We start from the raw sequence: 22,839 nt of genomic DNA on the forward strand, positions 1-22,839 counted from the left end.
ACGAGCTACCGCCTAACAGCCACCACCCCTCCAAGTTGACGCCCATCTGTCAAAGTCTCATCCAATGAGCGTCCTGTGGGCGGGCTGACAGCTTCCAACTCTCTGCACAGTTGGTAAACATAGTTGACCTCATGGTGATCAGACGAGTCGTCTCAAGAGCAAGGCAGCAACACTGAAAGGGCAATTACGTACTTGCAAATTCGAGTGGTAAGTGTATACTTTTCTTTATCATTACACCTTGTAGCGATACAAGTTTTTTTTGTCTTATTTAGACAACACTTTGAATAAGCAGAGGTGCTAGGCAAGGCAATACCCAAGAAAAGCTCATTGCTAGCGATGTTTAGATAACTAGGCTAGCTAACCAACACGTTAATACATGAACATTGTCACAACTAGTAGTGTGACATTTCAACGACGGAACAAACTTGCTTTTCATCGCCTGTCTGTCAACTCGATTATTATCTCACGTTAACAAGTGTAGCTACATATAATTAGTTACGTTGCTGTCATGTGCATGGGTCAAACATAAAGACCATGCGTTATTCATTTTTAGAGCTGCTACTTGGTGTGGTCAATTGATTGTAGTGCAATATAAAGCAAATTGTCTGATCTTTAGCTCAAATATTGTTTGACGACAGAATCGCTTCATTTTCCATTCGGAGGATGGTTCTACCAAAGGGCCGGAGTAGAGCAGAAGGAGAGAGGGGTGTTAAAACGAGAAAATAAGTGGCAGAAGGAGAGGGGGCAAAGGGAGAAAAGAGACGGGGGGGCCGGGGGGAACCTGGTTGTCTTGCCCATAAACGACGTTCACCAGCCAGCAGCTGTGCGACAAGCTTTCCTGTCTGTCCCATAAAGAATATGTGGAAGTTCTAGGTTTGCAGTATGCATGTGTTAGCATAATACGCCTATACTATGCCACAACTTGTGACTGATGTCGCATTAAAGGGTACTGTTAATTACAGGGTCTATGCAAATACATGTTGCAGTGAGTGCACTAGTTCAAAGCCATGCTTCCTTATTAACTTGTTACTCAAAGCTGCCCACTTGGACACCAGCATGTGTGGTTGCATTGTATGACATTGTAGGATACTAGGCCCACTAGGGAACCAACATGTGAGGTGTGATAGGGAAGGTCAATAGCGTCTAATTACAGTTGATAGCTTGCTGTGATTTTCATGAATGTGACCCTACAGAAACAACAGTGACCTACTTGGTGGTTAATCATTCGCTGTCACTTGGGGGAAATCTGTTGATGTGGTAGGGAGGGAGGCAGGAAAGGAGTGAGGGAGGGAGAAGGTGGGTTGAAAGGGTGGGTAAAAGAGAGAGTGGACGGATGAGGGCAGTGTTGAAGAGGGTGAAAGAATGAAGGTGAGAGAGAAGGAAGGGGGGAATTTGAATAAGATGTTGGAGATGGTATGAGCAGCGGGAAATGGCATGCCCGTCTTGTTGACGCATAGCCTTTTGTCAGGCTATCTGGCTGTCCGTCAGTTAAGGTTGTTCTTGGCCAAGGTCAGGCCTAGGGCTGGGTTAGGGTCAGGAGTGGGTTAGGCTGTCTGCTGTATGCCTGTTGACAGGGTTGTCTCTAGGGCAGGTGTAGGCAGCATGCCACCCCCAAACCAGAGCCGGCCCCCCAGTAACAAGTTATTATTATGATGATCTTAGATTTGTTCTCAACGCAAGTCTTTGAGGAAGCAGGGAGACTGGGGCATTCCTTTTACTTTCATGTGGGGGTTTCCCCTCACTGCAGGTTCAATTTCATGATGATGATGTTTAGGCTAATGCCTGCTGCTCGTGCCTTAACTAAACAAGCTTTACAGAGTCGCTAGCAGTGCATTATCTGTCTCTGCTTTTCCCCGCCCGTTTGCGTCCTGTGAAGACACTGTCAACACTACCAAGCTTCAGAATAATTCAACCATTAAATGCCTGACTGGGGTCAAGGTTGTGGGCTTTGAAGTTAATAAAAGTATACAGAATAGGCTGCTCCTACTTACCACACAGTATTTTTTAATTTAGCCTTTTATGGACGTTTTGGACCACCAACAAATGCCTTACAAAATATTTGTAAGCCATATGGCGCAACAACATATTTACTTGCTGACACCCCCTGCTCTAGGTGTTAGTTATGGTAGTGACCGCGTTGCTTGTTACCTCAAGTTGTAGGTCAACTGATCTAGCCTATAGAATACAGTTTACTCGCTCCCTTCCCCTCTGTCAAAACGAGAAGTTGCTCAATGCATTTCATAATCCTTAACTTGGCATGTTCGTGTGTGTTTTGCCATGTTATGTTAGTCTTTTTTTGCCCACAACCCAGACCAGACCAACAGCTCACTTGTGTTTCACCCTTATCAGAAGGCCCTGTGATTGCTCTCCATGTGAGGGTGAGGGCTAGAGAGTGGAAAAGGGTAGATAGCAACACCTTTGTAAAGTTGTTTTCTTTCTTCCTGCTGGACCACACCTAACAGTAAATACCTGCAAGATTTGTTTTAGTGCCTGAGCAACAACTCATCCTATTGGTCCAGAGAGTTGTGTCGAGGCTTGCTGTCACCCACACAGCATCAGGAATGTTGTCATGTTACCACCCCACAACAGTCAAAACACAGTACTCTCTCTGTGTAGATGGTGACTGGTGAGCCACACAGCCTTAGATACAGACCAGAGGATATTTTACAGTCTTTTAACGTCTTAAAAAGTATTTTAAGACTGACTGGGTTTGTTGTCTTTCTGGTCCTGTAGTCTGGCAGGTTCTATAGCCTGGCTGGGTTGAAGCTTATTGTATTATTTTGTTTAGGCCTAGATAAGAAAAACCTTTTTCTCTGTCAAACGCCTGGGGAAATATCAGATTAAGAGAGATGACCTTTAAAAGGGCGGCAGTGTTCTGATGTGCTTTCTGAAGTGTGTTCTAAGGTGCATCCTAAATGAACACCTTAAACATCTGATTTAAATGAGCCTGTTAAATCTGCTTTATCCACAGGTGCCCATGGTAACCCTAACCCTGCCTCACCATAACAAACCTTGATCAGCAGTGCTATGTTTTACTGGGTCAGGGTCAGTTCTGCTCTGGTGAGCTTGACTACGGGTGTTTAGAGTAGAGTGGCCTGCTGTTAGCACTGTGTTGCTTCTCACCAGACTACTGAACACTGCATGTCACAAGGGGGGAGGTTCCTGTACAGTAGCTCCCTTGACAGAAGCAGAAGTCAGGTTCCTACTCACTGAGCCAGTGTCACATGCTTACTAACAAGACTCTCGTGCACTCGCCTCGTCACCGATCAAACCCCCTCGACACACACTGATGCACACAGACTCACGCATGTCGTTATCGCACACGTCCGTTGGGAACTCTCAGTGTGTTCTGCAACTTCCTCTGTTCTTCGAATGTTCCAGCCAGGGCGGAGGAGCTTTCGTAGGCCAGAGGAAGAAGCAGCTGGGCTGGGGTATTATTAGACAGCAAGGCATCTTGGGAGATTTATCTAGAGCAGGGATACGCGTGTGTGTATGAATGTGTTTGTGTATTCTTGTTGGGACATTGTTTCCATCCAGTCTGACTAGAGGGAACGAGGCAACCTTGAGAGCAAAACATTTTGGAAGTTTTGTTTTAGTCAAAGGCTCAAGGGGACTCATCAGAGGAGAACAGCCGGGTTTGTATTGTGCTAAAGTGAACAAACTTTATCTGAGCAGTGAGCATTATCATGTCAACAGAATTGGGCTTTGTTTCCCTTGGTGGAAATGGTTTAACACCTGAGTGGATCTGGTGTAAAACTTGAGTGGGTCCAGTTCATCTCCGGTCTACAAGCTTCCAATCACTGGTTCTTGTTTTCACTACTGTACGTGTCAGGGTGAACACATGCATAACCTCTACAATGACTGGTTACCATTTGTTAAGCCTGAACAAACATCAGCGGGTTTGCGGTGTGTCTGTGTAGCTCCTTGCAATCCAGTCCATCAGCCAACCAATCAGCTTCCAGGATGCTGGCAGTAGCCAAAACCCCCTGGCTCTCTCATTGACTAATCTTTGTGAAGACTTCTCAAATATTTGCCTTTTTTTCTGCCCCCACCTTCCCCTGGTGCCTCCAGTGTGTGAGTTTGTGTGGGCATGGCGGCAGCCGGTGACGTGATGTTGCTAATGCGTGGTCTGGCCAAGCTGAGCCAGGCTGTCCTGGAGACCCAGGCCAGCACCCTGCGGGCAGGAGCGGGGGGCGAGGGGCTACAGGCGGCAGCCCAGAGCATCCAGATGAGCGCGGAGCAGGGGCTCTCTGCTGCCATGATGAAGATGCAGGTAAGGAGGAAAGGGGAAGGGGAACGCTCTCTGCTGTCAGTCTGCCACGTCAGGAAGTGATGTAACTAAGCACCCCTGTCTGTCATTGTCCAGGAGTTTAGCGGTCAGCAGCAGAGCTCCCCAGACATGGGGATGGACTCGAGCTACGATTTCAGCAGCGAGGAGGCGGCTGTCAACTCCTCCGAACACGGAAGCTTCCGGGAAGAAGAGGCAGGCTTCCCAGAGGAAACAGGAAGTGGGCACGGTACAACCAGCGCAGCAGCAGGCCACGCCCAAGGGAAGTCTCTGTTTGAGGGTTACAAGGATCCCAGCAAGCAGTTCACCCCTCCAACCCGCTCCTTCCATTTAGACAGAAAGGTTTATGGACAGACCCGAGCCTACCATTTGAACAGGCAGTTTGTTGGACAGCTGAGGTCCTACCACCAGGACCATCCCTCTGTGGGAGGGCTCACTGCAGAGGACGTGGAAAAGGCTCGCGAGGCCAAGAGGAAAGACAACAAGCCACACAAACAAATGGTACACACACACACTCACCACACACCGATTCATAGAGCACACACCCACTCAGGGAGCACACACCCACTCATGGTTTGTTGTCTTGCCCTCATACCATCTCTTCCCTTTTTCTCTTTCTTTCTCTCCCTCTCGACCTCCCTGTCTCCCCCTCTCCTTCTCCCTCTTTTTCTGCTTCTCCCCCTCCTCCCTTTCTCCATCTTTTCCTCTCCCTCACTTCCTCTGTCCGCCTCGCTCTCTCCGTGGACCAGCTGAGTGAGAGAGCCAGAGAGAGGAAGGTGCCAGTGACCAGGCTAGGAAGACTGGCCAACTTTGGAGGTGAGGGTTATTTATGTTGGCCTCTGTCAGTCTGGTGGAGACGGCGGGGAGACGAGACAGGCCTGGGGGGCCGACTGAGATCGTGAACAAAGCATATGTGATGATGGTCCATCCATGTTGTTAAGCAACACCCCACTCATGCCCACTATGCTTCTCTATCAGACCCGGTACACTCTGAAACAATCCTGAATACTGAACAGCAGGGAGGTCATTTTGTGGACGTACTGTATGTGTGTGTGTGTGTTTTGGCAGAGAGTTAAAGTAGGGCAGATTGATGCTGAAGGTTAATCAGTGCTGCTGATATTGCTGGATTAGGCACCTTCTGCTATGGGGTGGAGGTGGGTTAGAGTTCGAATGGAGGGTTACTACAGAGGGGTAGTGTCTAAAGTTAGTACATAGGGTTGGTACAGAGGTTTATTGGTAGTACAGATTGTAAACACTGGGGGTTAGAGATAGTGCAGAGTCAGTATAGGGGGGTTAGTACAGATGGTTGGTGTTTAAAGGGTTAGAACAGAGGGGGTCGTGTTTGTACAGAAGGAAGCTTGTTTGTGATGGAGGGGATTCTGAGGCAACCTCAGCCAGCTTTCTGACTCTTGACCAGCTAACCTCTGTTCCCTCTCTGTTTTGGTTAGGGTCACCATCTGCACTCAGTAATAAACAAAACTCACACATATGCAAGCTCCTTCCCTCTTGTCAACATCCACTCACAAACATGCAGGCACCTGCAGAGTAATGTGTGGAATTAGAGGTGGAGCGGGAAGGTGGATCCTCTGGAAACCTGGCAACCTTGGTGTCCCTGTGCTGCCCCTGTGCTACTGAGGGGAAGTTGCTGTGCTGTCATTGGCTGGTTCAGCCCTCGCACTTTGATCTCAAATTACCCATCCTTTTGCTGAAATCTCAACCAAGCAGGATAGGTTTCATCGCACCCCCCCCCCCCCCCCCACACCTGCTGCGTGTTGTTGTGGCCTTGTTGTGTCACCTACCAATGATGCGTGACGTGGTACAGGTGGTGTTTCAGTCAATGTAGCACCTCCATGTTGTTCTGCGAGGTTCACTGAAACGCTGTCTCGGCAGATCTCTAAACAGGCTGCCTGTATGTCACTCTCCGGTCACATACTGATCTGGTCCTGAAACATGATATCTGACAGCTCACTGGTGGCATGCTGTCTCTGCCTTTGTCCTAACGTGAGTCTTTGAGTTGCTGGGTGCAGTAGGAAGGTTTATGTGTGTGTGTGTGTGTTAGTGAAGAACCTTCAGTGTGACCTTTCTTAGCTGCATGTACAGTCAGTCTGGTCCACACATCATAGGGTGCAGCAGCCCATCACAGGGTTATTGCTAGGGCTGGGGTTAGTGCTGTGGTTGGAGCAAGGGTTATTGCTAGGGCTGGGGTTAGTGCTGTGGTTGGAGCTAGGGTTATTGCTAGGGCTGGGGTTAGTGTTTGGGTAGTTTATTCATTAACTGGGTCTCACCTAGGTTGTTGTGGTGGATGTCTGCCGCTGGCCTCTAACATTGGCAGCCTGTTCATGTTTATTCAGACTCTCCCGTTCCTATCCCCTTAAGGGTGTGTCTCTCTCTCGCTCTACTCTCCATTCATATCGCCTCTCTCTGCTCTAATCTCTTCTCTCACCCTTCCCATCTCTGTTCTCTCTCTCCGGCCTCTCTCTCTGCCCTTTCTCTATCTCTCACTCGGCTGTCTCTCATGTCCCCCACTTTTCAGCGAGCACCGCTTCGGCAAGTGGGGGAGAGAGCGTTGGATTACATAACGCCACCGTTATGCAAGCCTCTGGCTCGCAGTGCTCTGGAGAGAGAGGACTCTGCCACAGCTTGTTGTTGTTTTTACCCCTCAACCCCAGCGCACATGGAACGATACACTGTAGAGTGTGTGGCTTTAGAACTGCTGCCCTCAGTATTACAGGCGGTTATTACATTGTTCTAGATAGTGATTGTAACAACTGGTGAGTCGTCCGTAGACGTTACCGGTGTTCTAGAACGTTCTATATTCAGCATTGAAATGTGAGGTTTTCTTTTCAGCATTCGAGGCTGTGTGAACTCTTTCCCCTGGTCAATCCTGATGGCAGCATAGAATGTTTCAGCTCTTTGTGAGCCTGATCCTTGTAATAGGATGAACTTGCTCTCCGTTTTCTCTCCTCTCTGCTACATGCTCATTCTTCACCTTCCACAGGTCCTGTGTATGAGCACAGCCATAATGCCAGCTGGCTGGTTCAAGCTAAAACAAGATGACTTTATTAGGAGTGTCTCTCCCACCATAGCCCCTTGCAGGATTTCCCGCAGAAAATGTGAGTTAAGGTGGTAGGGTGGGGTTTGCCATCACAGAAGGCAGACTGGCATTTTGGAATGGAAGGGAGAGAACAGGTGGATATCACTATGAAAATAAATAAAAAATGTGTTGCTTAGGGGAGGGAGTGGGGGGGGGGGAGAGAGAGAAACAGAAGAGATTAACTTCGCCTTTTCATCTAAAATAACAAATGCATCTTATTGAATACTATGAATTTGTACATTGCCAGGATTCCATATATCCAGATGAATAGGGTGGAGGTATATATGTGTGTGTGTATAACCATCATCAGTTTCATATCTGGAGTTATAAACTAGAAAGGTCTGAACAAGTGGCGTTTCCCAGCTCTATTCACCATTCGTACTCTGTAGCTTTGACTCCACAGCTACCGGAACATTAGGACAAAGTCTGGTCATTCCACTACAGAGAAAGCAGGGCATAATCTGCTCATTACCTGTCAGCACTCAGCCCCTCACACATAATAACTGTCTGTCCATGCCCAGAAGATTGAACTGTAAACCCCCCCTCCCCACTAGAAACTGTGATCAGGGCTAGTTGGGTTTGTTGTTAATAGTGTTATTGTTCATGTTGTTGTTGTGCAGGTCTTGCGGTAGGACTGGGGTTCGGGGCTCTGGCTGAAGTGGCCAAGAAGAGCATGAGGCCAAGTGAGAGAAACGGTAACTGTGACACATGACCCAGCTTCCTGTCCATGCAGGAAACTGGTATATGTTTGACAGTACTCTCTGCATGCATGCTCACTGAACACACACGTACACATAAAATACACGCCAACATGAAAGTAACACAAGCAAAGCAGGAGCGCGACTTGCTCTCTGACTGTTTTCACGTTAGTTTGTAGCCAGGCTGGGGGACGGGAGGACTGGGGAAGTGGAGATGTGGGTAGTGGAGGACCAGGGGAATAACGAACTGAAGGACCACAGGAGCTTCAGGTTGAACTGGAGACCTTGACAGTTGGGATTGACCTACTGTGGTAACTACCTGTAGAGTAAGCGGTGCTCCATATGCCAGGGTTAATCTCCTTCTGCTCTTAAAGCTGGCAAATACAACTGGCCAGTGATGTCACAACATGCCCCACTGACACACATTGTAATACAAACCCACAATGCTCCTAGGCTGGCCTGTCCTGTCTAGCCTGTCCTGTTTGATCATGATGGGTCTCAGACACAAACTTGTGCCAAGCAGCAAGAACACACAATATATGCTCACACAGCCGAATGTGATCAAAAGAAAACAATCTTTTTTTCAGTGGACTGTCCCTTGGTCCAATAGAGCAGACCAGATAGTAAACAAACAGAGCTATCTCCCTCCCCTCCCCCCCATTTAATTGCCCTAATCCCCCTCTTTCCCCTCCTCTATTTTCCCACCTTGATCCCCCCTCCTTCCTCTCCAGGTGAAAAGAATGCGGTACTGGACTCCACCAGCCCCTTCCTCTCGGAGGCCAACGCTGAGCGGATCGTCAGAACGCTGTGCAAGGTCCGTGGGGCGGCCCTGAAGCTGGGCCAGATGCTCAGCATCCAAGGTGAGACGCAGGGAATGGTGGGGGGGTAGAGGGGAGAAATGGGGGGGGGGGGGGGGGGTAGAGGGGAGAGATGGGGGGGTTAGAGGGGAAAGATGGGGGGGGAGAGATGGGGGGGGTAGAGGGGAGAGATGGGGGGGGTAGAGGGGAGAGATGGGGGGGGGGGTAGAGGGGAGAGAGGGGGGGGTTAGAGGGGAGAGATGGGGGGGGGGGGGGTAGAGGAGGGAGATGGGGGGGCAGGGAGGAGAAGTAGGAGGAAAGATAGGAGGGGGGGGGGTTGGGGCTGGGGCTGGGCTTGCGAGAAGAGGGGAGGGAAGTTATGTTATCTGCAAGACAAGTTATTGAATACTTTGCACTGCTATCTTGTGGGTGGACTATTGGCTAACATGACTAAGGCATGAGAGCCATTGTCACTCTCCTTGAATCGATGACACTTTGCCACCTAGAGCTTTAATGGTGAGATCATTTATAAGTAGGATTTAACTGATTTGGCAAGCATCTGAAGTTCCCTTGGTGTCGCTGAGGGAATAGGGTAAAGGTCAATCACAGAAACCAACTAACTGGCAGAGGAGGGCAGCTAGAGAGGGGGGTGACTGTGTCCCTGCACCTGGCAGACAGCAGGGTAGATCGGGCAATGAGTTGGCATTTCACCACCATTGTCATGTCAACCGTGTGGCACGTCCCACATATAGCAGCTCTCTGCTGAGGAACGCTGAGTGACAGGAGCAGCCTGGCATGGCAACACTTATAATAAGACTGGAATCATGTCAGAGACACGACCTTCAGGCTGGAACCAGCCCACAGGAATACGTAAACACTGTCTTACATAAACACTCACACACACTCTGACCCACACACTTACAAGACACAGACACCAACACTGACACACTCACACACTGGCAGACACACACGGATTGACATGAAATGTAGGGCTGTGTTGATCAACCAGTCGCAACTGCCCCTCGTCTTTCCTGTTTCAGACGATGCTTTCATCAACCCCCAGCTTGCCAAGATCTTTGAGCGTGTGCGCCAGAGTGCTGACTTCATGCCCATCAAACAGATGACGGTAGGTAGTGTTGCTCTCACACAGTCCCCCAAGCTCCTGTACTAAGAAATCATTCCAGCACCAGATATTACATGAGAGAAAGAAAATTACTCAACGTGTGTGTGTGTGTGTGTGTATAGAAAGCCCTAAATAGTGACCTGGGTCCTAACTGGAAGGACAAGCTGGAGTCTTTTGAGGACCGTCCGTTTGCCGCAGCCTCCATCGGGCAGGTGCACCTGGCAAAGATGAAGGATGGCCGGGAGGTTGCCATGAAGATCCAGGTGTGTGTCTGTGTGTGTGCGTGTGTGTGTGTGTGTGTGTGTGCATGAGAGGGAGCGTTTGTGTGGGAAGGTGTTTGCTGAAGCCCAGCGTGGGATTCGGGTTAGCCCCTCCGTCTGTTCCATGTCGAGCCAGCTTTGTTTACTTTTCATGATCTGGTTGGAGCTCTGCAGGCTAGCCGGTGGTCCTTGAAAGCTTGTTCCTCCGTGGGTTTGTGGTCATAATAACATGTTGTTTATACTGGTGCAGGCTGTGTGGGTGGATCTGCTCTTGGCCTAGGAGATCAGATCAGTTTTCCCAGCAGTAGATCACCCCAGCTCTACACAGCAGGAGACATACAGTAACCCATCTCAGAGCAGAATGGCTAAAGACACCAGCTTACCTCTCCAGTGGTCGTTTAGACATATTCACATATAGACCTCGGCATGTCATCTCATTCACTGAAGCCCTTCTGGCATATTGTGAGCGCAGCTATGAACTTCAGTCTGTGGTGACTTTGACAAGCGGTTCTGGTTTTGTGTGGTGTTGTGACCTGGTTCTGTTGGTCCCTGTGGAACCAGTACCCCGGAGTGGCCCAGAGCATCAACAGTGACGTCAACAACTTGATGACGGTCCTCAGCATGAGCAATGCTTTGCCTGAAGGTGATCACAGCGCACACACACACACACACACACACACATATGCACAAGCAGGCCTATGCCCATCAGGTAGACATCAGCACCTTGTCCCTTCCCAGGGCTGTTCCCAGAGCACCTGATCGAGGTGATGAGCAGAGAGCTGGCTCTGGAGTGCGACTACATCAGAGAGGCTCAGTGTGCCAGGAAGTTCAAGTGAGTCCAACAAATAAACATAACCCTGACTAGCCTAGCACAATGATCTATACTACCCCAACAAGCCTAGCGTATTAAAATGTATACCAACCCAACTAACCTAGCACAATGACCTATAGGTCTACTACCTTAACTGAACTAACTTTATCCTTGATCAGCTATTATCTGCCTGTACTAGCCAGATAGCTACTCTACTTGATATAGCTACCAATACTACATTAGTAAGCTTCTGCGCTAGATATAATTATTTTTATTAGCCAGCTACACTGACTGATATAGTTCCAGTTCTACTGTAGCTATCTACTCTATTTAATACTTGTGTCGTACAGTATAGCTAGATACCAGTATTGGCCTAGCTAGCTACTCTATCTCTCTCTCTAGTGAGAGTCTAAGAATAGAAGAATGTTTTTGGCTTGAAGTTGAAGGGGTAGGTTTCAAAGGACCCCCCCCTCCTTGCTGTAACACTATGAGGACAGTGATTGTGAGTGATTAGGTTTATGTCCAGAGTCCAATCTCCTGTTACACACACACAGGCGCAGATGTAAAGGAGTGAACATATTGTGTAGCTGTCACCTTGACCTGGAACACTGCCATGTTCTACGTGTTGTGGTCGACATGTTCCTTGTTCTACGTGTTCTCCAGGCTGCTACTGAAGGACCACCCGTTCTTTTATGTGCCTGATGTCATTGATGAGATGAGCGGCAACTCTGTTCTCACGACAGAGCTGGTTCCGGGGTTCCCACTGGACCAGGCCGAAAAACTGCCCCAAGAGCTCAAGAACGAGGTGAGGAAGCACCACAGACCTCTTAGATGCTGCACTGATCCAGTTTGAACAGCTCTGCCCCAGTCTAACCAGTACTGCCCCCGTTTGCCCCCCAGTGTAACCATAACTGCCCCAGGGACAAGGCCCACAAGTGTATCTCTGTAGGTTTTGTGTAATTAAGGGGCGCCACAATCCATTCAACTGTACTCAACTCTACATGTGGCGGAAGCTGGGATGCTGCTCTCTGCTGGTCTAGCTGTGGAACTGCAAAGTGTAAAACTACTTGTCACCAATAGCACAGGTCATGTTCTGCCACATTTAGCGACACTGTTCCTATTGAATACGAATGTGCTCTCTCTGCCCCCTCCCCCCCCCTCAGATCTGTGAGCACATCCTGACTCTGTGTCTGAGGGAGCTGTTTGAGTTCAGATACATGCAGACGGACCCCAACTGGTCCAACTTCTTCTACGACCCGCAGACGCACAGGGTGAGTGCAGCTCCAAAACCATGTGACATGAGTCTGTCATCGTGTTTCTATTGGTTAACAGATCCGACCAGCCAGATGACGCTGAGTAGCGACAATACAGAATTAGTACAGTGTAATACGGTTGCATTTAGTACAGGACTATGTATAGTGTGGGGGCAGGGTAGCGGGCTGGCAAGTTCTTGGGAAATGGTGAAACAGCTGTCCCGAAACTTGTTCTGTTCTGGTTATTATTAACCGGTGCTGTGCTTCTGACAGGTGGCACTGTTAGACTTTGGAGCCACAAGAGGGTTTGATGAAAGCTTCACCGATGTCTATATCGAGGTGAGAGGCACCCCACTGGAACCACGTACTGAGTGGAGCCACACACCGTTTAACCACGTACACCTGTGTCTGGATCATTCGGTGTGACCCCTTGATCTTTTGTCCCCATTTTCTCAGGTCATTAGATCAGCATCGGAGGGAGACAGAGAGGGGGTTCTCAAGAAGTCCATAGAGATGAAGTTCCTCACCGGATATGAATCCAAGGTTGGTCACCCCTCCTGACTCCTTCCTCAGCCTTCTAGCCCATCTCTCTCCCCTTCCCAGCTGTCTTTCCACCCTGACCCTGACCTTCACCTACACACACTCACATATGCGTTCTCTCCCAACCGACCACCTGCCTCCCCAGGTGTCCTTCTGTCTCTGCACACTCCCTTCATTTGTCTCTCTCTCTCTCTCATCTCCATGGGACTCCCCACCTCCTGACCCCTCCTTCCTCTATGGAGTTAGATTAGTTTCATAATTCAAACAAACAAACGCAACACGATCCAAACAAACGTAACACGATTCATACAAACATAACACGATTCAAACAAACAAACGTAACACGATTCAAACAAACGTAACACGATTCACAAATGTATTTCGTGATTCACAATTGTAACGCGATTCACAAATAAATGACCCTATTACATTCGTTTGCAACCTGACAAACACAAGTTACAAATCCCTGCATTCGTTGGTGTGAATCCTTGCATTCGTTCGTGTGGATTTTTGGAACTTTCCTTACGCGCTTTGATCCACAAATGCATTTTTTCTAAAATATATCCTCAGCATCACCGGAGAATGTCTAATATGGGTAGACGGGCTCTGCGTTAGCCTAGGAAACACGGAAAATGACTAAACATGAATCCTGCCATTCTCAACAATATTTAATCAGGTATGATCATCGGTTTAATAAGATTAACAAGCAATATTTCACCTACATGCTACCAGACGACATTGCTCATTATCTGAAGGAGACGATGTCCGTCATTATGGCAGGTTGTTGAAGTCCACATAGACACGTTAATATGATTGGCTAAAATTGGAAGAGACGATCTGATAGGCTGCTGAGGATATATTTTAGAAAAAATGCATTTGTGGATCAAAGCGCGTCAGGAAAGTTCCAAAAATCCACACGAACGAATGCAAGGATTCACACCAACGAATGCAGGGATTTGTAACTTGTGTTTGTCAGGTTGCAAACGAATGTAATAGGGTCATTTATTTGTGAATCGCGTTACAATTGTGAATCACGAAATACATTTGTGAATCGTGTTACGTTTGTTTGAATCGTGTTACGTTTGTTTGTTTGAATCGTGTTATGTTTGTATGAATCGTGTTACGTTTGTTTGGATCGTGTTAAATTTGTTTGAATCGTGTTGCGTTTGTTTGTTTGAATTATGAAACTAATCTAACTCCATATTCCTCCTCCCCCCCTGCAGTCCATGGAGAATGCCCATGTGGATGCAGTGATGATCCTGGGCGAGGCCTTCGCCTCCACGGAGCCGTTTCACTTTGGCGCCCAGAGCACGACGGAGCGCATCCATAATCTCATTCCCGTCATGCTGAAGCAGAGGTTGACTCCGCCCCCCGAGGAGACCTACTCGCTGCACCGCAAGATGGGCGGGTCATTCCTCATCTGCTCCCGCCTCAATGCTAAGCTCAGCTGCAAAGCCATGTTCCAGCAGGCTTATGACAACTACTGGAGGGACCGCCCCAAGCCCCAGCCCAGCCAATGACTGGCCTGACCCACACTGACGGACACTGCCCAAAGCCAATGGCAGGGCTCACAGGGCTGGGATCAAGGGTCTGAGGGACTGGTGTTTGGAGGGAGAAAAGGCTAAACCAGCCTAGTGATGAATGTATATGGGTTGTCCTCTTTCTCTTTTCTCCTTTTCTCTCCATCCCTCTCTTCCGGTTATGTCATGTTTTATTTGTCATTTTTGAGTGAGCGTGTTAATACACCATAGCTGTTCAGTTAACAATTTATCACAGGACTGATCTTACGGTCAGTTTGTTAGTGTCTGAATGCGTCAAGTTACCTTCGAAGCAAGCAAAGGGAGTCTGACAATCGGGAGTGTAAATCTAATCCACTGCTTTAGTCTGGTCTGACTTTCTACACTGGGAACATTTCAGACATGCCGTTTTGTAAGAACGGTTATTGGTATCAAAGTAGTCAAAATAGAAAGCCACCAGAGAACAAGCATAGGACGCCAGCCTGTAAGACTGCTTACTGATTACTTTGAAGGACTGATTGTGTTATTGTATATTTTGCAGTAGCAAACCCCAGGGTTATTCAGTGACCCTCAGAGAGTATCACCTAGCTGTACAGGCGATGGAGGAGGGAGAGCATGGGTCTCCCTTAGATGGAACACGAGGACGTTTGAGGAAAGACGATGCACAATAACTTTCTTGGCATACAAATGAATAATGTGCCTATAGATTTCTAGTTGTGGGTTGTTAATGACATGTCTCTTTATATCGATATTAGAAACAACAACAAAAAAAGATGGTTTTAGATTTTCTAATCAAAGGCATTCTCACCACACGTTGTGACGATCAACAGGAAAATATTAAATATGTGATTCTAAACTTCCTTTCACTAGTGTCTGTGTTTTCTGTGTATGTGAAGTCAACAAACCACATGGTAAGGGATTCTTCCTGTTTTATTCGAGAGCAGGTCTCCTCTCAGTGAAGTAATAGAGGCTGCATTACACACACACACACACACACACACCACCTAGTAGACTTTCTACTCTATGCAAAATCAATTTCATGTATGTCCCTTATGTATCTTCATACAACACGTAGCGTTTGTCACCATGTTACAGGACTGCAGAAACTTGAAAACACAAGTGACATTGAATAACCCAGGAGTTGACGACAGCAAAATATTACAACTTGGATCAGTCCTTCTTATTAAACCAGTCTCACCTGCGGGTGTCCTCTCCTTCTTCACTGGTGACTGCTTGTAGGTTTCTAATGTGGATGGTTTGATACCAATAAAGGACCTGAAGGAATTCAATAGTCCTTGATTTGAGGTTGTATCTGGGACAGTGTTGAGAGTGTGAGGCTGTGTAGGAGGAATGGGGAGGGTGTCGGTGCAGCATGAGATACCTTGGGCTCCAGGGCTCCTGCTGGAAGATGAGACAGAAAACTCCAGCTGCCACTCCCCAGATCCTTCACACATCACCAAGTCACTTTCACATCGAGTCGAGCTAAGGTGCTCTTCTGTTCTCACCAGTGCTGGTCACTCCACCAGCTTGTGTCTCCAGCAGCTGTATGTGATACATGAGCAGCAGCTGGACTTGGCCCAGCTGGTTTATTGTCTCTCTGAGGAGGGCAAGTTTACCTTGCCTTGCAGGTCCCCCTGAGGAACCAGCACAGCTGAGGGGTTGAGGTTGTGTGGTTAGTATTGGGGCATGGTCTCCATTGCATACTCATTAAATAAACCTTCTAGCAACCTCACCTTAGCTAAACATAATGAATTATTGTTGGAACAGCAATTAGGAGGGTGAATCAGCTTTGTAGACTCACTGTTTGACAAAGTCCCAGTCTTCTTGTCCTGCAGTGGACAAAGACGAAACTAATTGAAAGTGTTCATGGCTGTGTCTCATCACAGGGCATGTGTCAGTCTGCCGAAGGCTGCAGCAGAGGTCTCCTACAGGGCCAGTAAGAACGATCACTCGCCTGTGTCTGTCTGGTTATCAGGATGATACTCCTCTTCAGTTTAACGTTGTTGATGCCAGGAAGCAGCTGGCTGAGGTCTTCTCTGGTGAGCTCCTGTCAACATCATCTGTGACTCCTGCCTCTTTGACACACACACACGCACTATTCGGAAGATTGACTATTCACTTCACCAGCACACGTCTCTTTTGGCTACTGGGTTTGTACTGTAGAAAACCTGTGTTGCAATGTAGAATTATAAATCTACTGTATGTCGCATATTAATGTATGTAGGTCACATTAATTCAGGAATTATTGTCACTGAATGGAATCAAGTTGATCGCAACCTTGAATCATGGGTCAAATACAAATAAGATTTGTCAAGTGTCAGTCATACAAATTAGATGTTGTGGCGAGTTTCTGTTGAGGGTATTTTCTTACAGAGCTCCAGAGATCAACACACTTCTCAGAGCATCACATGTCTCCTCAGAGCACCCTCTGATGGCCTGTCTCAGGAACGTCCCAGTGGCTAGCCCCCCTGATGGGCAGGAGGACAGGAAGACACAAGTTATATGTCCTGTACATAACAATAAACCTAATGAATCGGTGTGTTTTGGTGTGATATTGGTGTTGTAGTTTACATAGCTTGATATAGCTTGATATCATATCCTTTTACGTACAGAGTTGAATATACAGTACTGGGTAATAGATGACTCAGTAATGTGAGGAGGACTGAAGGACCTAGGTGTGGTGGGTTCCTGTGACAAAGGGGGCTGTCTGTCTGTTTGACAAATTACTGTGACACACTGGAATAGTGTCCCACAACACTATGATAAAAGTCATAGGAAATACAAGTTTAAAAATGAATGTCCAACAGACTCAGTCCACAGAACGTGGCAGAATCACTTGCTACAATAGTATTTCATAACCAAACACTAGATGGACAGAATAACATTAACTCATTACAAAATATCAGCATCACTATTATTGAAATGTAAAAGGTCTTGATTGACAGGCATGTACAGTATCAGTTTTGACGAGGTGTAATCAGATTTTGGACAATGTTTCTTTACGAACTCCAAAGCAGTTCTTGTCGTAGCAGCTCAGGACTGACCACTTCACCAGAGTGACGAGGAACAGAGACAGATATTGTTATCACTTCATCTTTATTGAGGCTTCTGAAGGGTTTTAAGGGAGCTTTGCTTTCATACACAATTGACACTTTTACTTTACAATAGTCACCAGTCCATCTAGTCAATCTATACACTACCCTGTAGTGTATAGATTGCTGTTGCACTTCCCTAATGGTCCTAAACAGAGACTAACTCAACTTGAGTGATAAATAGAATTAAACCAAATTGAATATATTGACTATTATTTTGAGGTTTTGAAATTACATTACTAATATATGTGTTTATAAGTCAGACAGAAACAGGACTAGGACTAATATGACATCAAAAATGCAGAGCAATAAAACAGGCTGGTTTGATGTTCCTATTACTTGAACTGTACTCAATAGGATGATGGCCCTTTCTACCCAAGGGCCATCAGGCTTCTGCATGGACACTGATATGGACATTGATTCACTGCACACTAGTCACTTATACACTGTCACTTTAAGTACTGGTTGCACTATCAGTAACATTGCACTACTGTACCTCCCTGTACTTCGCCATCAGGCTCCTGTATTGTCACCGTCATAGTCACTGATCTGCAATTTTGCACTATTGTACTGTACTCCACCTAGGTTAGAATAGGTTATAGGCTTGTAATAGGTATTATGTGCATTTAGGGTTAGTATAGTGTATTATTCATGGTTATCCGTATATTTAGGGAGTTTTAGTATTAGGATTAGTATAATCGATTATTTATTGCTATCTGTATATTTAGGAATTTTCACTTATTTAAGCTCAGCATAGATGTAAATGATGTTCTTTGTACTTATATGTTATGTTATGCCAGGGGCTTGTGTTGTCTTGTCTTAAGAATTTCAGTGCTCAGTCTGACCTTGTGTTGTTCTGTGTACCTGACAAATAAAGACTTGAACTTGAACAATATAATGTGTTAAAGTCTTTCATCAATTAGGATTGCTTCATCCCTGTTTTCAGGCTGAGATGCTTCATCCCTGTTTTCAGGCTGAGATGCTTCATCCCTGTTTTCAGGATGAGATGCTTCATCCCTGTTTTCAGGCTGAGATGCTTCATCCCTGTTTTCAGGATGAGATGCTTCATCCCTGTTTTCAGGATGAGATGCTTCATCCCTGTTTTCAGGCTGAGATGCTTCATCCCTGTTTTCAGGATGAGATGCTTCATCCCTGTTTTCAGGCTGAGATGCTTCATCCCTGTTTTCAGGCTGAGATGCTTCATCCCTGTTTTCAGGCTGAGATGCTTCATCCCTGTTTTCAGGCTGAGATGCTTCATCCCTGTTTTCAGGCTGAGATGCTTCATCCCTGTTTTCAGGATGAGATGCTTCATCCCTGTTTTCAGGATGAGATGCTTCATCCCTGTTTTCAGGCTGAGATGCTTCATCCCTGTTTTCAGGATGAGATGCCACGACACCCATGGCACCCATGCAATACCACATACCAGATGTTACTCTGTAAACCAGAAACTTATCAACATGAATATACAGAAACTACAATAATGTAATTATTATAATTAGCTGAATTTGATTTAAATATTGATACTTACAAACTGATCATATATGCCATAGTCTGAAAAATCATATCTTGGATTGCTTTGACAATTCCATGGTCAGCCTAGACAGAAAGAGAACAGGCCTGAAATCTACAGTGTGAACATATGAAGCCCTGAACAGACTGCACAGTCCTCTTTACACACATCTGCACACACACACACACACACACACACACACACACACACACACACACACACACATGCTGCTCACACACACAGTTCTGCTACAACAGTACTGCTCATACACACACACATATTCCTCCTCATACAGTCCTGCTAACACACACACACACAGTCAGTAACATACACACAGTCTGTGATAGTTATCATATCTAATGATGACAGTGAAAAGAGAAACAAAGGAAGGATTTGAAACCTCATAGCCCAACTCAGAAGATATCATTTTGAGTGATTTGTCGTTTTGCGGACAGGTCAGCAGTCCTCCTTGGGTGGCGTGGAACAGGAAGTTCACAGTCAAAACATCATTTCTGGTCACATGTCTGTTGATGTCTGGTATTGTGAAGTCTGGGTCAAAGGTGTGATGTAGCACCACCAGGGCAAGACGCTTCTCTGTAACAGACACACACGCACACACAAACACAAAGATACACACACAAAGTAATATTTATTTCACTGAACCAAATCTTAGTTAACTGATTTCCTCTTACCTAGCATTCCCGGTTCATTACACTTCTCCAGAAAGGCTACAACGTCAGTGCCAACGCGAGAGACGATTGGACAGAAAGCCAGGATGAGGTCACACTGCTCTACTGACTCCACCTTGGTGAAGTATGTGTCTTTAGTGAGGTGTTGTAAAATCTGCTCATCAGAACCCAGGACTTCCCCAAAAATCAGGAAGAACACCTTCTTAGGGCCTGCAGAGAAATATCACCAACGCGCTACAAATATTACATTACTAAAACACTAAAGTCAGTCATAAAAACTGACAGAATTAATATGAGAACTTTACCTTTGATATATTCAAAGCTGCCATCTCCTGTCACTTTATTGTCAGTCTCTGGCTCTTTCAGAGCATCTATAAACCAGACATTTTGATTAGTAAGGAGTAATAATACTAGGGTTTAGATTTGCTCTGTGTTAATAGTACTCTACCTTTCAGGTCATCAGAATTCACCTAAAAAAGATGCACATGGCTTTCAGTGTTTCAGTTTTATCAGTGTCTGCTGAAAGCAAAGACACTACTGTTATTCTGCATATTTATTATTATTATTCCTCTTCCGCTCACTTTTTTGGCCGTCTAACTAGTTATCATTGTGCTATTCAATGTTTATTTCAGTCAGGAGACTCAGGGTAGGAGCTTAACAAAATGTTTCTTGACAGAGTACAGATACACCATCTTTGCATGTACTCGGCAGCAATGTTGGATGAGCAAATGAGTTCTTGGTCTTCAATAGACCGCTCTGTTAATGTTAGTGAGATTGATGGGATGTGCTTACTGTGATGATGGTATGGCCAGCTGACGCATTGGGCCCCTCCGAATCAGCTGCCTCATCCAGCTCCACCCATAACCATGTAGAATACAGCAGGTCATGTGATCGTCCTCACAAACACACACAATTCTGGTTTATCACACACACCCACACTGTGAGCTTACCTGTTTACCCTCTGACATGACTGTTGACATTCAAGCTGCAAAGCGACAGGTTTGCTCTGTCACAGAACAAGAAAACATCCCAGAATCAGGATACATTTAAGTTGCACAAGCATTTCTTTTTTTAAACATACCGGTAGCCTACATGAATTTAATGTTTTTTAATCGTTTGTCCAATGAGCTCTTTGCTTACGCCTTCTGGACTGAGAATGCCTATATGCTACTGATATTTTCTCGTTTACTAGCCTACTACAACTGACAAACGAGTGAAACGCACACACATCTACATGAAGAGGCAGAAGCGATTCTAGGTTTTAAAACAGGGGTGCAAAGGGTAATTAATTAAACATTTTTGTACACAAAAACATGCTCAAAATACTAGATCATTAAAGTAACAAACCATGATAGAACATACAACTCTGAAATCACTTAAAAATATTCTAAAAACATGTAATCGTTTTTTGCCATTAATTTTTTATTATGTTTATTTCATCCCAACAGTAAATGTGCAAATGCACCCCTTGTACCCGCGGTAAAATCGCCTATGACAGCATGCATAGTAAAACGTAGGCTGTAGGCATATGATTTTAAACATAGGCCCTCGATTTGTCAGATATTGCAATTGTTTGATCCGTTTGGGTTCTTACCACGAAGAACCAGGTTCTTTCCAATCTGAAGAAAAACTTGTTCCGTAGTCTGTGTCAGAGGACGTTATTTAGTGAATTGTTTTTCAAAACACTTAGTTTACAGCAGACCCTTCGTACCGTGTGCTCTCAGAGAAATAAGGGATAATAATAATCTGATGCGTTATGCTTGAAAGTGAAAGTAAAAGTGAATTTGTCCTTCCTTGACCTATTTTCGGGGTTGTAATCTGCTGTTGTAACATGCTTTTGTTGTAAACACTTTTTGCCTAATCGTTAGAGTTACAGTTGTGGTTGCAGTTTGATGTTACTTTCTGTAACTGAACACATAAAACTGGTTGTTTTACCAGCACCAGAACCTTCCTCTAGATGGAAGTGTATCCCCAGGCTACCTGAAATTCCATCTCGGACTGCACTCCAGACAGTAAAGCTGCAATAGTTAACATTATAAAATACCTAAAATATTGGAAATAGTGCCCCCAATTCTGGTATGAACTTCTGCGATTTCCATACAGCTCAAGGACATTACATTCACAAAATAATCCAACAATGATAGAAGGCCCGCCTCGCCGATTCCGATTGGCTGTAACAGGATTGCTGGAACATACATGGGTGGAAAGTAGCGGGCCACTGCAAAATTAGAAACGTACATTCCACTGGCACTGAGTTATCTGTGTTGCTAAACAACTCTCAGAGAACCTCATTAACTTACACAACATGCTTACATGAGACTAAATGTATCCTTTTACAGTAATGGAAAATCGTACCTATTGTGTAGTGTAACCAGCCTGCTGCTGGGTCACAAACTGTGAGCTGGAATCATGATTAGGCAAAAGGAAGAGCCAAAGCTGTCTGGTGACCTTGAGGGGGGAGGGACGGAGGGGGTCTTACATGAAAGCTTAGTCTGCATCCCCCCTGCTTCTCTGGCAATACAACAGCATGGTGACACACTGACCTCCCAGAACCTGGCAACCACACAGTACACATTATGGCAGCTCTTTTCCTTTTACTCAGTGTTTCTAAACCTGGACCCCATACGACAGCAGGGCCATGAGTGCAAACTCAACAGCATGCGGGGATGCAGCCCGTCAAGTCGTTTCCCCCTCTTCCCCTGTCAAACCTGGCAACCCTGTAGAGTCTTAGCAGCTGCTGCTATGTGACCTCTGCAGCAGGCAGATCTGGGGGAGGCCGCACTCACTCCACAAAAGAGAAAAACTCATGTTTTACACATCACACAATAATTGTACCTAAAATGCTTTAGAAATGTTTCATGAATGAATGCTTCATTACTGTACTGGCTCATTGAGGGCACAATGCTTACACCACCACGTCTTCATCCATGTTCACAATCATCTCAGAGTTTTATGCATGTCAAGTATCATAATAGTTGCCATTCACAAGTCTCATCTTCATGGAATATTATAAATTACACATTAATATCATATTGCTGGGATCTGGATAAATAAATGCTAGGGCTATTGTGCTGACAATTAATAATATAAAGTAATATATTCAGTATCTAACAAATCGTCACTCAGGGATATAGTAATACTGTAAATTGCTGTCTTGCATCAGTCAA

The 22,839-nt window shown here is 45.9% G+C and overlaps 2 protein-coding genes across 9 annotated transcripts; one reads left to right on the forward strand and one right to left on the reverse strand.

Moving 5' to 3' along the window:
* The first annotated feature begins 103 nt into the window (after positions 1 to 103).
* Positions 104 to 15,247, forward strand: coq8aa (coenzyme Q8A, genome duplicate a). Of its 2 annotated transcripts, none has more exons than XM_047035176.1 (15): positions 104 to 207; positions 4,072 to 4,273; positions 4,367 to 4,789; positions 5,038 to 5,104; positions 8,003 to 8,077; positions 8,812 to 8,940; positions 9,918 to 10,003; positions 10,123 to 10,263; positions 10,822 to 10,903; positions 10,999 to 11,092; positions 11,735 to 11,876; positions 12,235 to 12,342; positions 12,598 to 12,663; positions 12,781 to 12,867; positions 14,088 to 15,247. In XM_047035176.1, exons 2-15 carry the CDS (start codon positions 4,091 to 4,093, stop codon positions 14,382 to 14,384), a joined length of 1,980 nt encoding a protein of 659 aa, XP_046891132.1. In that variant the 5' UTR covers positions 104 to 207; positions 4,072 to 4,090; the 3' UTR covers positions 14,385 to 15,247. The 2 variants fall into 2 exon arrangements, with proteins under 2 accessions (XP_046891132.1, XP_046891133.1); XM_047035177.1 differs by having other exon boundaries at positions 8,003 to 8,065.
* LOC124477419 lies at positions 14,539 to 21,458 on the reverse strand. 7 transcript variants are annotated; one of them, XM_047035186.1, is made up of 10 exons: positions 21,267 to 21,458; positions 20,623 to 20,678; positions 20,465 to 20,530; positions 20,121 to 20,142; positions 19,978 to 20,043; positions 19,676 to 19,882; positions 19,384 to 19,577; positions 19,002 to 19,069; positions 18,842 to 18,907; positions 14,539 to 18,760 (listed from the first exon to the last, which is right to left on the reverse strand). In XM_047035186.1, exons 2-10 carry the CDS (start codon positions 20,650 to 20,652, stop codon positions 18,376 to 18,378), a joined length of 1,104 nt encoding a protein of 367 aa, XP_046891142.1. In that variant the 5' UTR covers positions 20,653 to 20,678; positions 21,267 to 21,458; the 3' UTR covers positions 14,539 to 18,375. The 7 variants fall into 7 exon arrangements, with proteins under 7 accessions (XP_046891142.1, XP_046891141.1, XP_046891140.1 ...); XM_047035185.1 differs by having other exon boundaries at positions 18,815 to 18,907; XM_047035184.1 differs by having other exon boundaries at positions 14,539 to 18,907; positions 20,465 to 20,524; positions 21,267 to 21,457.
* Between the last annotated feature and the right edge of the window lie 1,381 nt (positions 21,459 to 22,839).

The sequence above is a fragment of the Hypomesus transpacificus genome, chromosome 15, assembly GCF_021917145.1.
Source record: "Hypomesus transpacificus isolate Combined female chromosome 15, fHypTra1, whole genome shotgun sequence".
NCBI lineage: Eukaryota > Metazoa > Chordata > Actinopteri > Osmeriformes > Osmeridae > Hypomesus > Hypomesus transpacificus.